Below are 15,648 nucleotides of genomic sequence, written 5' to 3' on the forward strand. Positions count from 1 at the left end.
ACAGTAACCCCTTTTCACATACCTGTTCCCATGCCTGCCACATACACTCTTCAAGTCTGAAGGCAGGATACAACTAAAGCTGGACCAAATCCTTTCATAAATTTTGCAAGTGGGAAGTGAAGACATAGGGACATCTTAATTCTTCAGTTGTGGTACTGGCAGCTAGCACAGTCCACCACCTGAAGGAGCAAATGAGGCTTACACATAGAGGCAGCTTATAAAGAAACAGTGATAGAGCAATGGGTAGGGACATGGTCCTGCCTCAGCTGGAGGTCCTGGGTCCAGTCAACCCTAAGCACCACACCTGAGCCTTCCTACAATTTCATTACAAGAACTAACAAATTCCCCTTTGTTGCTTATTCAGGCTTGGAGTAGTATCTGTGTCGCTACTTTGGAGTATTGCCCAATACAATTAGTAAGTAGATTTCTTCTTTCTAATGTATAAAGTCCTTTGAGATCTCATTTCTCCTCCTGAAATGTATCTATTTTTATGGTTCTCATGACTGGTAATTATAACGAGTAAGTTATCAATTAATGATTTTCTATGTTTTATCAGTTAGGAAGGTATTGAGCTGCAAGTAATAGAATACCCAACAGTGACTTAAACAACTAGGGGGTTTATTTTCTCACATGACCAGAAGTCTGGAGGCAGGCCACCACTGCTGCTGATGCACTTGCTAGAGATGGCAAGGCATATGCATCTGTGCTTGTCTCAGTCTCTCTCCCATGGTTATTATCTGGATGGCGCAGCTCCAGGCATCACATCAACACTCAAGAAGCTTCGCTGGTGACATTTATTTCTTTTAATAGGAAAACAAAAGCTTTCCCAGAATCTCCCAGATTTCTACTTGAGTTTCATTTGCCAGATACTTGATTTTATATATATAAATTAGATACTTATATATAAATATATATTAATATATTAAATATATAATAATATATCAATAGATTAAATATATAAATATACACATGTATATATGTGTATATTTATATGTATGTGTGTGTATACATGTATATATATGTGTGTATATACACACACACACATTCTACTCCCTCTCTGCTTTGGCAGAGGGTAGATTTCTCTGACCTCAATAATTTAGGCCTTGACCACATAACATGCCTTAGGTCATAGAATGTTAGTGGATATGATCCAAACAGAGGATTTAAATGTGTTTGTGGGATTTGGTTGGACACTTTGGAAAACACTGGCTTTGAGGGACCCATTGATCTCATACAGAGTTGTAGAAGGAATGGAGCCTGAAAGAAAGCACAGATATAAGACAAGTCTATTTGAGCAATGAATATATTTAAGTCCTACCTACTAACCTGAGGGAACCTGACACTACAGAGCTGAGCCCTTGATTTCACAAACATTCTCAAGGTGACTTGCAGGTACATTTAACTGTCAGCAGGCCCTTCACAATGCAGCTGCTTCACCATATTCTTAAAAAAAAAAATAGAACTGATTCTGTCACCCACTTCCAATTGGTACAGCTCTTCATATCTGGACATTCACAATGAAATTATTATTTTAGAACAGAGTTGAATGACCCCTATTGAAATGACCTACAATTATACAAATAAAAGAGAAAATAGTAATAAAGGAAACACAAAAATGTGATCTATCTTGACCTTTTCAAGTTACAGGCTCCAAATGAGAATCAAATCATATATTTCAATGAGATCAAAAACTCATCAAGAACCCATATTAATATTGATTTAGATTATTTCCTATTGCGTTAAGCCAGAAACAGAAATTATCACATAGCCATGGCTTAAAAACTGAGCATTCCCCAGACAGGTTTACTTACACTTCTTAGGTTACATTTCCCAATGACCTTGTCCCACTTCTGTACACACGAGATGGGTAAATATTAAATCTAGTACAATCTCCCAGTGTGTGATGCTATTTATATTCATGCAGATCCTTGGCTAGTCATGCACAACTTAGGAAAATGTTTAAAAATTGTTTTATTACACCTAATTTGGAAAAATAATCCATTAAAAATACAAAATTAATAATTGCACAAAATATCCAGGAATATGAAAAGTTAATAACTTATATGCACCAAGGTATAAGATATAAGTCCTTGTGAACTTTCTGTACATTTATTTTCTATCATGTTTTCTCCCTCTAATCTCCATCAAACAGGTAAATAGAGTGGAGCTATCAAGAAAAAAACAATCATATAATCTTTTAGAGAAAATTGGATCACTTTACATCCACATAGTTCCATTCTCCCACACCCAATATCCACCCCAACCCTACACAGGCCATAAAAATAATAAGGGGGCTGGCTCAAGTGGCAGCCAAACATCCATTCTTTATCTTTTATCCTCACTACTCCCCAAATCAACCCACCAGTGTGACACTGAGAACATGGACTACGTGCTCATGCCATTCCAAAGAACTGGCTGTCCATATTATGCCATGCCACTCTTCTTCCATTCAAGAAAGAACATTATGAAGCAAAAGGCACAAGTGATAGCATAAAGATAACTCTGCATCTCTGTATTCTAGTTTAAGTAAGCCAGTCATTCGAAATGTCAGTACTGTAACTCCTAGCAGTGACAAATGTATTTCTATTCATGCATGTCTGTATGGCTGAGAAGTATGGGGATGGCCTAGGTGTGGGACGACAACCTGGGGTATAATAGTCATCCAGGAACCTGAGTATCACCTCTTTGCTCAAGAGAAATTTGGTCACAACTACCTACCCACTGGCTCTGAGGCTCCAAACAGTCCTGTACTCCTTGTAACACAGGCAGGGTATTCAACAACCTCCATTAGTACTGGAGTTGGATTCAACTCCCTTGGACAGACCACTAGGACTTCAAAATCTACTGCAAAAGCATTGATGAGTGGGAGCCCTCTAAAACACTGAACATAATGGTAAAAGGTCTATGCTGATGAGCATTACATTTACAGAACAATAAATATCATAAACATGAGCACTCTAGCTTTCTCACCTTTACAGTGGGTCTGCCTCCCTCCATTTCTATTCACAGAGTACAATTCAAACTGTCTTAGATTACCTGAGTTTATGTTAGTAAAATTCTAATCATCCAAATACCCTCTGGTAGGACTACATTTGTAAATGCAGTCTCTAGTTGTTATGAATAAGAAACCATAATCAAATATCACTTGTCTCTTTTATAGTTTTTTCTTCCATATAGAAAAATTTTCTATGATTTTTCATCTGAAGGAAAATCACAGTAAGTTACAGTAAATGGTAGAAACCCTAAACAGCACAAAAGCCATTTCTAGGAAAAATAAATTTCTAATTAAGAATAAAAGTACTAAGTAAACTAAATTACATTCTTACTGATTCTATCAAAACTATAGATGCTTCTCAACTTACAATGGGGTTTCATCCCAATAAACCCATCATAAATTGAAAATATCATAAGCTGAAAATGCACTTAATACACCTAACCTACCCTAACATCAGAGCTAAGCCCAGCCTACATTAAACATCCTAAGAACATTTACTAGCCTACAGTTCAGCAAAATCATCTAACATAATGAACACACTGTAGAGTATCGGTTATGATTGCATGGTTGACTGGGAACTAAGTCTCACTTTCATTGCCCAGAATCATGACAGAGTATAATGCTGCATGTTGCTAGCCCAAGAAAAGATCAAAATTCCAAGTGCAGCTTCTACTGAATGCATATCTCCTTTGCAACATCATACAATCAAAAATGTAAGTTGAACCACCATAAGTTAGGGACCATTTACAGTCATTGTTTACATCTAACATATATGAAGTATGATCTTCCTATTATAGTAAGATTCTATTCACAGCTCAGTGATTCTATAAGAGGGTAGTGAACATAAAATTGAGATTTAGATGTTGGCACAAAACAGACCAAATCTTGAAATTCCAACTCTGTCAATTACCAAACATATGAACTTGAGCAAGCTGCTTATTCTCTCTACATTTATTTTTCATCTGTAAACTGAGACAAAGTCTAGCACCTAATGTACACAAAGGTCTAAACACAATGCCTAATACATAATGTTCTCAGCAGATGTCTGCTTGTAGCAGCAGCATAATAATAGAAACAGCAGCAACAGCAGAAGTCCGCAGTGTCATCCAAACTTTATTTCATCTAGCTCCCCTATTTGACAAACATAAAAACCTCACTGATAGAAATTTCTAGTGCTCCCTCATATCTAACTCGACTTTCCTTCTTGGAAAGAGGAGAGGACTACACCTCTCAGCTCCTTGCAACTGTGTCACTTCCAGTCCAAGGAACTGAGGAGCCAATGAGCCATCTCTAGGTACTCTTGCTCTCCTTGGCCATGTGCCAAGATGCAGAAAGCCTGGATCCTGAGTCACTGCCTGGAGGAGAGTTACCCTGGAGAGTCACTTGACCTGCTTCATACTTCAGGTGAATACAAAATAAATCTCCAATGTGTTAAGCCACTGAGATTTAAGGTTTGTTGATTATTACATCAGGGTCTACCCTATCTTGATCAATAGGTACTCATATACCCCTAAAAAGGATCCTGATATACTTCCAAATGGGTAAAGAGGGACATCTCAATATTTTTAATAACTTGCTTTCTGTCAATCTTAATATTCTTTACTTTGTAATACTACCCCATATTGCAAGTAAATTGACTTTTCAAACTCTCCATGCTTCTCCATCTTTTACATTTTTACCTTAAAAAAGAAAATAATTATATTTTACTTACATTTAATATATAGATTAATACTGGGGCTTTCACTGGGTCCTATGTTACATCGTCATATGTCACCCACAGTGTTCAAGGTAGCCTATAATCATAATAGATTCCAGAACAAGGAAAGTGTAATGGGAGCACCTCAGCTATTCACTTACTTCCAGCTTAAGGCAACATGGGACAGTAAAGTAGAACTGTGGATGTTACCTAGTTTAAACTGAACTAACCCTCATGAAATAAACAAGGGGATTTAAATGTTTTTACTAGGATCAAAATGGTTTTGTGTATCATTAAAATTTACTTCAGTATACTATTTATTTTAATTTGTCTCTTCCATATTTAAATTTTTGTGAATAATATATTGACACAGTCACACATCATATAATTTACAAATAAATATACATATGTAAATGGGAAATCTACACTCAAAAAAATTTAATGATGAAAGCATAAGATAAAAGTAATTTTGGAACTGACAATTTAGAGAATGGTTTTCAACTTTGTCACTACTTGCATCATTACTAAACTGCTTTAACCATTTCCCAAAACAACTGAAAAACATAGAAAAGCAGTACAGAACTGGGGAAATGCACATAGATGTAATAGGTTCAGAGGATTTCTTGAACCAGTAAAGACAGAAAAAAATAATAATTATGGCCAAGGTGAAGGCATGGGTAGACATGCTTTGCTTCCTTGCACAATCAAAGGACAACAACAAATTTAAAAACAAGAAACAACCAGAACTGCCAAAAAATCAAACTGTATGAACGTCCAACAACCAAAGGGTTAAAGAAGAAACATTCCTTCAGACTGGTAGGTGGGAGAGAGACAGGTAGCCTGGGTGAAGAAGACACGCAGCAAGGCAGCAGACCAGACTAGCGAGGCAGCAGCTGGTGGACCTGGCAGTCCCACATTCACATGGATAAGCTGGAATGAACAACTATGGGATGAGACAGACCCGCACAACACAGGGTTCCAGTGTGGGAAACCAAAGCTTCAAAACCTCTGGCTGTAAAAATCTGTGGGGGTTGCAGTGGCAGGAGAAACTCCCAGTCTCACAGGAGAGTTTGTTGAAGAGACCCCACAGGGGTCCTAAAACATACACAAACCCACCCACCCAGGAATCAGCACCAAAAAGGGCCCAATTTGCTTGTGGGTAGTGAGGGAAGTGACTGAAAGTGAGAGCCAAGCAAGCAGCATTGTTCCCTCCCTGACCTCTCCCCAACATATAGCACCACCAACAGAACAAAGTGGGTTGCCCCCGCCCTGGCAAATACCTAAGGCTCCACCCCTTACAACATAACAGGTACACAGAGAGAAAGAAATATGGCCCAAATGAAAGAACAGATCAAAGTTCCAGAAAAGAACTAAGTAACAAAGAGATAGCCAACATATCAGATGCACAGTTCAAAACACTGGTAATCAGGATGCTCACAGAAATTTCTGAGTACAGATGCAAAATAGAGGAAAAAGTGAAGGCTATAAAAAGTGAAGTAAAACAAAACATACAGGGGATCAACAGTGAAGGGAAGGAAACCAGGACTCAAATCAACGATTTGGAACAGAAGGAAAAAATAAACATTCAGCCGGAATAGAATGAAGAAACAAGAATTCAAAAAAAATGAGCAGAGGATTAGGAATCTCTGGAACAATATTAAACAGTCCAACATCCACATCTTAGGGGTGCCAGAAGGGGAAGAGGAAGACCAAGAAATTGAAAACTTATTTGAAAAAATAATGAAGGAAAACTTCCCCCAACTGGTGAAGGAAATAGACTTTCAGGAAGTCCAGGAAGTTCAGAGAGTCCCAAAGAAATTGGACCCAAGAAGGACCACACCAAGATACATCATAATTAAGTTACCCAAAATTAAAGATTGGGAGAGAATCTCAAAAACAGCGAGAGAAAAGGAGAGTTATCTACAAAGGAGTTCGCATAAGACTATCAGTTTTCTCAAAAGAAACCTTACAGGCAAGAAGGGGCTGGCAAGAAGTATTCAAAGTCATGAAAGGCAAGGACCTACATCCAAGATTACTCTAACCAGAAAAGCTATCACTTAGAATAGAAGGGCAGATACAGTGCTTCCTAGATAAGGTCAAGTTAGAGTTCATCATCACCAAGCCCATATTATATGAAATGTTAAAGGGACTTATCTAAGAAAAAGATCAAAACTATGAGCAGTAAAATGACAACAAACTCACAACTGTCAACAACTAAACCTAAAAAACAAAAACAAACTAGCAAACAACTAGAACAGGAACAGAATCACAGAAATGGAGATCACATGGAGGGTTACTGGCGGAGGGGGGGGCGGTGAGGGGAGAATGCAGGAAAAGGCACAGTGAATAAGAAGCATAATTGGTAGGCACAAAATAGACAGAGGGAGGCTAAGAATAGTATAGGAAATGGAGAAGCCAAAGAACTTATATATACGACCCATGGACATGAACTAAGGACGGGGGAGATGCTGATGCGAGGGGGATGCATGGCAGAGGGGGAGAAAGGGGAGAAAAAAATTGAACTATAATAACATAATCAATAAAATATATTTTTTTGTTAAAAATCAATATGTAAAATCTAAGGAGTTTTAGGGGAAAATACAAAATAATATTTTTCTTACCCTGAAGTAACATTCAAACCCAAAATGTATAAAGGAAGATATTGACAAAATGACCATATTAAACATTTAAGACTACATAGTAATATATGAATAAAAAAAGTTAAAGGACAAGTAATAGAATAGGAAAGTATTTGCAACACATCTATAAAAGGTTAATAGTTTGTGGTTTTTTAGGGAAAATATTTTACAAACATTCAATCAAAAAAGGATAAAGAATACCAAAAAGTCATTTAAAGCTTTTTAAAAATAATAGAAATAGGCAAGGAATCTACAAAAACAGATTTAGTTTCAACAAATAATAAAGTAACAATTAAAATAACACATCATTGTCACAATCAGATTAATAAGTATTAAAAATATCGTTTTTTTAAAAAAGAAAAAACAGAAATAATAATTAAGAGCATTTATTTGATTTAGGAGTAAAAGACAAGGCTTTCTGTTCCAACTAAAAATCATATTTTCACATCTGAAAACCAACAAAGGTTCTGGCAGGTAATCAAAGGAACAAGGTGACTACTTTCCACTCAGGAGGAAAACAAACAGCAAGTTCTCATACGAATCAGAAATGCTTCAGTGGATGCTTGGTAGCCAGGATGACAGACAGGAGGGTTGCTTCATTAGGCCAACGTAAAGATCAATTACTGTACAATCTGGTGTAGCCAATTTTAAAGTATCTCAAATTTCTACATAAAGTTAAATGATATCTGAGAATTTTTTTTAGCCAAATAACGTGGCAACCACTAACCCTCTATTCCCCATCCCTTAGCACCAGTAAGTACCAGTAAGAGCTGAAGCTGGAATTTAAACCCAAGGATGTCTGACTCTTTTGAAAATAGCATCATATAAATGAGCCTCACGGAACAATTAGGATATGAAAATCAAGACTGGCGGGGACCAAAAGGGAAGAAGAAAGGAGGAGGCACGGTGAAGTCCTCCAGCAGAAGATAGTAGAAAGAACAAAGTTACGGAGGTGGGAACCCTTGAGTATGTGCAAGAATTACCACATGTTTTTTCTGGTAGTATAAGAGATGTGGAGGGAAGAGGTACACATAATGCTGGAAAGGCTGATTCAGGCATTCCAGTAGCAGGCTAAGCCAAAGAGATAAACTTCATTCTGGAGGCAATGAGTAATACTGAGGGCTTTAAAGCAGGGAGATGGCATAACTACAGGTAGACTCTGGGAAAACTAATCTTGCTATGACATAGAAGATGGATCAAAGAAAAGAAAGGCATCTTGCACATAGCATATTTTTATATTGAATGGATGAGGCAGAAATGTACTGTGTTTCTCTAACACAATATCAAGTTCAATCTACCCAACACCACTTGATATTGTTTAGTTTGCTACTTAGAAAACAAACTCCACTCATTCTAGAAAGAAATAACATTACTGGCACTATAAAAAGAAGTAAAATATATTCACCAGTCAAATGTGACCGTCTAAAATGTCTACTCTTGCAAAAATTAATATTTTCCTCTTCTATTCAGTGGGCAGTACATCTAAGTTGCTGTTGTGACTGCTGAAAAAGAAGACAAAATTAACCAAGTGTAAAAGTTAGGCAGTGAGAAGTGACCATCCCTCTTCTGCAACAGTGTGGAAAGGTCATTGGAAAATAAGGAGATCACAAGCTGTAATCTCATATTTTCTATGCCCTCTTGTAGTCCCCTAGTGAAACACATACTAAGTCAGAGCTTGTTTGATGATGCCAAACTTTCTTCTGCACAGGTTGTAGTAATATTTGCAAAGCATCAACTACTCAATGAGAAGCCAAAGTTGAGAAACAGTCACACCTACCTGATTTTCTTCATGGGAAACCCTCATCTGCTCCTTGAGGACAGACATGCGGGCTGCTTCTTCTTTCCTCAAGACTCTCTCTTTCTTAAGCTCAGGACTCCAAAAGGTCTTGATACTGTTCATGGAAGATCCCAATTTGCTGTCCTTGATGTCTAGCTCTTTCCGAAGGAGGTCATTCTCTCTCTGAAGTTCCTTGAGCTGGGCTTGAAGGTCTAACATTGTGCTATCCCTTACCTGCCTCAACATAGAGGGGACCTGGTGGTGGTGATGATGGGATGAGCTGGTCAAACCACCATGTTGATCTGTGTATGAAAGGACATCTGTATGGGAAAGTCCAGCAGAAGCAATATTGGGACTACTCCCCATCGCTGTGACACGACCTCCATACACAGCTCTATTTGTGGCCCTTCCCAGAGTCATGGTGCCCTTTGGGTAAGTTGTTGAAGCCACCCCCTCATGATCACTGAGATACATGGGTCCAGACGTAGCATAGGCTGCATTAAGGGATTGGATGTTCTCCATGGACAGAGTCTTGCCTGTTCCTCCACCTCCCCCACTACTTGTTCTTCGATGGCCCAAACGAGGAGACCTTGGCAAACGAGGAGATCTGGAAGGGCTCCCTTCCAGATTGGTGATTGTTCTTGCACTTCCATACATTTTTCTTCTATTATGAGGTGATACTGAAGAGAAGGAATGCAATACTAAGTTGATGATTAAGCCAATATTTCCACTGTTGGCCAGAATTTTCACTGTATTTTACTCATAGTCTGTACCAGAAAATGACTCCAATCTGAGATCTGAAAAATGATAAAAAGAATAATCAAAAACAAACTCCCTCGGAACTCTGACTATAACTTCATTATGTTTTTAAATATATAAAGATATAGATCAATGGTGACAATAATAAATAGATGATATATAGGTAGAAATAATCATGTTCAATTAAAAAGAAAAGTGACCCCAAAACTTACTACATCTAAACATTTTGTAAATGTTTACAAAACATTTGTAAACAGCTTGAAAGGCACCAGTGGCATACAGGGAGGAATTAAAGTGTCTGGCATCAAGGTGAGAGCTGGGAAACAGTTATCTCCCAGACAGAAAGGCAAGTAGGGGCCATTGTCCCTTTTTAAATGCTCCCCACACAGAGCCACAGAGCTGGCAGGCAGGCACAATATCTGATGCTCCATCAACCTGGCTAACACTGTTTGACCCACCTTAGAGATCTCAAGAGACTCCACCCCACCCAACTAATGGGCCCACCCATTCTGCTTTTCCATATGAATGGCTAGTCTTGGCTCATGCTTCACAACTTCCTAAATCCTCTCAAACAAGAAACAGCTGGCCTCAGTTGTTAAATGATAAAAAGAATAATCAAAATCAAACTTCCCAGGCTAGCACTAGCAGCAGCCAGCCTAGATTCAGAGCTTGGCTTTACCTAGGAATTTCCAAGCCCAGCACAAGTAGCAACCATCTCCGATTGCTTTATACCTCAGGCAGGGTGGTCTTAGGCAAAACACAGGTCGGGGCTGACCTTGGCCTGCACCATCCAAGAAACCCCAGAACATGCGCACCCAGTGGACAGCTACAGACCATGTAGGACCACCACCACCCTGCCCCTGCACAGCTGATCCTCTACAGAGGGCAGAGGTTGATGGTAAGTGGTCACAGCCAATCCTTGCAGCTCACTGGCCCGGGTAAATCCCTCCCATCGATCTGCCAATAGCAACCAAGGCTCAACTACAAGAGGAAGGTGTAATCAGCCCACACAAAGGGCATACCTCAAGTACCCAGCTTGGGTGATATGGGAAGCTGTGCCACTGGACCCTACAAGACACCTACTACATTAGGCCATGATATCAAGACATGGAGTCAAAGCAGCTCTACTTAATACATAGAAACAAACATAGGGAGGCTGCCAAAATTAGAAGACAAAGAAACAAGGTCCAAATGAAAGAACAGATCAAAATCCAGAAAAAGAGCTAAACGAAACGGAGATAAGCACTCTGTCAGATGCAAAGTTCAAATCACTGGTTATAAGGATGCTCAAGGAACTTAAGACATCAGTAGCATAAAAATGATATAGTCAGAAATGAAGGATACACTAATTGAAATAGAGAACAATTTACAGAGAAACAACAGTACAGAGGATGAAGCCGAGAATCAAATCAATGATTTGGAATATAAGGAAGCAAAAAAAACAACCAATAGGAATAACAAGAAAAAAAAAGAATAAAAAAAAAGAGGATAGTGTAGTCAGCCTCTGGGACAACTTTAAGCATTCCAACATTGGCATCATAGAGATGCCAGAAGAATAAAAAGAGAAAGAAACTGGAAATCTATTTGAAAAAATAATAAAAGAAAACTTCCCTAATTTGGTGAAGGAAATAGACATACAAATCCAGGAAGCACAAAGAGTCCCAAACAAGATGGATGCAAAGAGGCCCACTCCAAGACACATCATAATTAAAACACCAAAGGAAAAAGATAAAAAGAGAATCTTAAATGCAGCAAGAGAAAAGCAGTTAGCTAGCTTCAGAGGAGTTCGCATAAGACTGTCAGCTGATTTCTCAAAAGAATCTTTGCAGACTAGATAGAGTTGGCAAGAAATATCCAAAGTTATGAAAAGCAGGGACCTACGGCCAAGATTGCTCTACCTAGCAAAGTTATCATTTAGAATCAAAAGACAAAAAAAGAGCTTTCCAGACCAGAAAACACTAAAGGAGTTCATCATCACCAAACCATTATTATATGAAACATTAAAGGAACTTACTTTAAAATAAGCCCTGCCTGGTGTGGCTCAGTGGATTGAGTACTGGCCTGCAAACCAAAGAATTGCCTGTTCATTCCCAGCGAGGGCACATGCCTGGGTTGCAGGCCAGGTCCCCAGTAGAGGGTGCTCAAGTGGCAACCACACATTGATGTTTCTCTCCCTCTTTTTCTCCCTCCTTTCCCCTCTCTAAAAATAAAATAAAACTTTTAAAAAGGAAAAAAAAAGAAAAAGATCAAAACTATGAACAATAAAATGGCAATAAATGCATGTCTATCAACAATTGAATCTAAAAAACAAGCTAAGCAAACAAGAAGAACAGAGACAGAATCATGGATATGGAGAGCATTTTGATGGATACCATATGAGAGGAGGGTGTGGGGGAATGGATAAAGAGGTGAGGGGATTAAGAAGTGCAAATAGGTAGTTACAGAATACCCATGGGGATATAAAGCATAATATAGCAAATGGATTAGCCAAAGAACCTATGTATGACCCATGGGCATGAACAACATTGTGGGGATTGCCTGAGGGAGCTGGTGGTGCTGGGTGAAAGGGGCACAAGGGGAAAAATTGGACAACTGTAATAGCATAATCAATAAAATATAATTTAAAAAGAAAAGGAGCTTCTATGTAAAAAGGGCTTCTGTGAAACTAAAGCTAATGTAAAAGAAACCAGAGCCCAACTTTTTAAGAGTGTGAAATCAAGCCAGGTGACATCACTTGATACCTTGGATACAGCAGTCACTGAAACTACATCTATCCCTGGGCCATTTTAGTTACATATGCCAGGTAGACTCACTGAATATGCCAGGTAGGCCCTAATTCTTTACCCCTTCCCGCATCTGCCTCCTTGTCAGTGCCCTCAAAATCTGACCCTAGGTTCTGTCATTTGACTCTCTTAGGCCAATAAGAGGATAACAAATACAGCAAAGTGGAGGCCTGAAACAGCACTTGTGTAGTTACTTTTTTGTATCCTTGCCCGAGGACATATTTTCATTGGAAGGGAAAGAGAGTAACATCAATGAGACAGAGAGGCACTAACTAGTGCCCAGACTGGGGATCGCACACTATTGGACCGGGGATCAAACCCACAACGTAGGTGTATGCCCTGACCAGGAATCAAACCCACAACCCTTCCATGCAGGGGTGTCCATCCTGCGGCCCATGGGCCACATACAGCCCAGGATGGTTGTGAATGAGGCCCAACACAGAATCGTAAATTTACTTAAAACGGTAAGAGATTTTTTTTTTTGTGAGTATGTATCATAATGTATTTAATGTGTGGCCCAAAACAACTCTTCTTGTTCCAGTGTGGCCCAGAGATGCCAAAAGGCTGGATACCCCTGCATGATGTTCCAAACAACTTAGCTACACCATCCAGGGAATGTATTTACTTTCTTGCTCATTTTTTTCTGCCAATGCAATAAATCATGCCAAGCCTAGCCTTCTGGGAAATAAGAACATAAAGCAGAGTCAGGGTATCCTAGCCAGTAGCTAATCTCAAGACATTAGAACAAGTCCATCTAAGACCAGCAGAGGTCCTAACCAACCAACAGCTGATCACAGATGCATGATCAAGTCCAGCTGAGAGCCAATGAACTCCATATACTCATGGAGTAAATAAATTCATACTTCTCAATATGTCACTGCTGTTTTGTAGTTGGCTATTTTGCAACATTACTAGGGCAACAGATAACTGATATACTCACCCATAAATTTCCTTTTTTGCTACCGTCAGTTATAGTTGTCACTTTTACTCTAAAAAGTCCTCACATAGAGTATGAAAAAATATTTTCCATAAAGACACCTCCTTTCCCTAAAAAGTGACTATAAAGAATTATATATCTGTCTCTAACTAAGGAACTTAGTTTTAAATGTTTATATTGCTAAGAGCTTAATTTTGTTTTACTTGAGAAATACACAAAAATCATTTTGTATCTAATTTGCATGAATAACCTGTTTCATTTAAAAAGGTAAGTCAATAATTCTAACAATTGGAATTCAGTTTACGTAAATTATGAGAGAGATGGTGAAATAAAGTGAACATTACATAACTATTATTTAATGAAATGAAAAGATGTTCATGACATACAAGTAGTCAGGGTGGGCAGAGAACAGACTACAAAATATTTTTGTGGTTTACTTATACTCTTCTTGTAAGACACATACGCACTAACAGAAGACCGAAACACCATGTGGAAAAGGGAACAGTGGTGGGAGTCCAAGTGGTTTTCATGTTCTTTTATTTGCATGTTCTAAATTTTTTATACACACACACACACACACACATCTTTTCTATTGTCTTTTGCCTTCTATTTCATTTATTTGTTCTGCTCCAAATTTTGTTATTCTCTTCCTCCTACTAACTTTGGGCTTAGTTTGTTCTTCTTTTCCTTGTTCTTTGACATGTAAAGTTAGATTATCTGAGATCTTTCTTTTTTTCTTAATGTAGGATTTTATCACTATGAACTTAGGAAAATAATTTCTTTATTTTTCCCTTCTATAATTCAAACAGTCAAATGAAATTGTCTTATGCTTAGAATCTAGGAATGAATCTAGGTCCAGCTGGGCCAGCACTTATAAAGTTGTCTTCCTAAGAAGACAGAGAAAATTGAAAGTCCAGTTAGCCAAGGCTTTGAAGAACTGCAACAATCAACAAAAAAAAAAGTGGCTTTGCTCCTTTTGGAAACACACATACATACAATCCACTTGTATCATATGATATACATAGATATGTTAGCTTGTTTGTAATAATGTTTCTATATTTAAAGAACAATTCATGTTGACAACAGCCTATGATTTCCTTGGGTTCTCCTTTTCTATGTTTAATATCATGTTTATGGATTGACAAGCTTTCAACTTTTCATATGTTCTGAAACAGTGGACATTATGAGACTTCTCTATGCCTAAAATATTTGGGAGGACACATCCATAAACTGAATGGGCTTAGTTGTTGATTACTTTTTAATTTTTTTACTTTTTTTACTAATCTATTCATGTTTGTTACCAATTTGTGTCAATGGTCACAAAAGCATTTCTTTGGAAACAGTCCATTCCATCTAGATTTTTCAGTCTTATTGGTATTGTTCTGTAAACCTTTCCTTAAAAATTTTTAAATTGCCTCCAGTTGTATCTGATTTAATATGTGTAAGATTATACACATTGACTGCATATTCCAGGACTGTACATATAGAACTTTTGTCATTTATAAATAACTATCTTTCTTTTGAAATGTATTCTTCCTAGAAATTATTCAGAAGGATATGTTTAAATGTGAAATTCAACAGAAGTTTTTAACTAAAACTTTGTAGTTTTGATTTTATGGCATTGGGATTATAGAATATAACACATATTTTATAATCTTTGAAATTTTTCAAGACTTCCTAATTGGCCTAAAAAATAGTCAGTTTATTAATTAAGAGAACTAAGAGATGATTACCAAAAAAAAAATTTGAGAGGAAATATTTTATTTTTAAATATTTATTTATTTATTTTAGAGACGGGGAAGGGAGGGAGAGATGGAGAGAAACATCAATGTGAGAAAGAAACATTGATAAATTGCCTCTTGCACATACCCGACAGGGGACTGAACCCACAATTTTGGCATATGCCCTGACCAGGAATCAAACTGACCTTTCAGTTTATGGTACAATGTCCAATAAATTGAGCCACACTGGCCAGGGCTAAAACAATTTTAAATACAGACATGTATACAGAAGAAAATGAAAATACTCTCAACCCTGTCACTTATAACCTATGTTAACAAGT

General features: G+C 37.8%; 1 protein-coding gene across 1 annotated transcript in view; it reads right to left on the reverse strand.

Annotated features, from left to right (window-relative positions):
- The window catches only part of ERC2 (ELKS/RAB6-interacting/CAST family member 2), a 763,823-nt gene that overhangs the window by 724,654 nt on the left and 23,521 nt on the right, over positions 1-15,648 (reverse strand). Inside the window, exon 2 of the mRNA XM_054595505.1 lies at positions 9,108-9,904. Coding sequence (XP_054451480.1) covers positions 9,108-9,764 — 657 coding nt within the window. The 5' untranslated portion in view covers positions 9,765-9,904. The remainder of the gene's footprint in view (positions 1-9,107; positions 9,905-15,648) is intronic.

This window comes from Pteronotus mesoamericanus, unplaced genomic scaffold (genome assembly GCF_021234165.1).
Source record: "Pteronotus mesoamericanus isolate MK-2021 breed Mesoamerican mustached bat unplaced genomic scaffold, CSHL_Meso_final scaffold_54, whole genome shotgun sequence".
In the NCBI taxonomy this organism is placed as follows: Eukaryota; Metazoa; Chordata; class Mammalia; order Chiroptera; family Mormoopidae; genus Pteronotus; species Pteronotus mesoamericanus.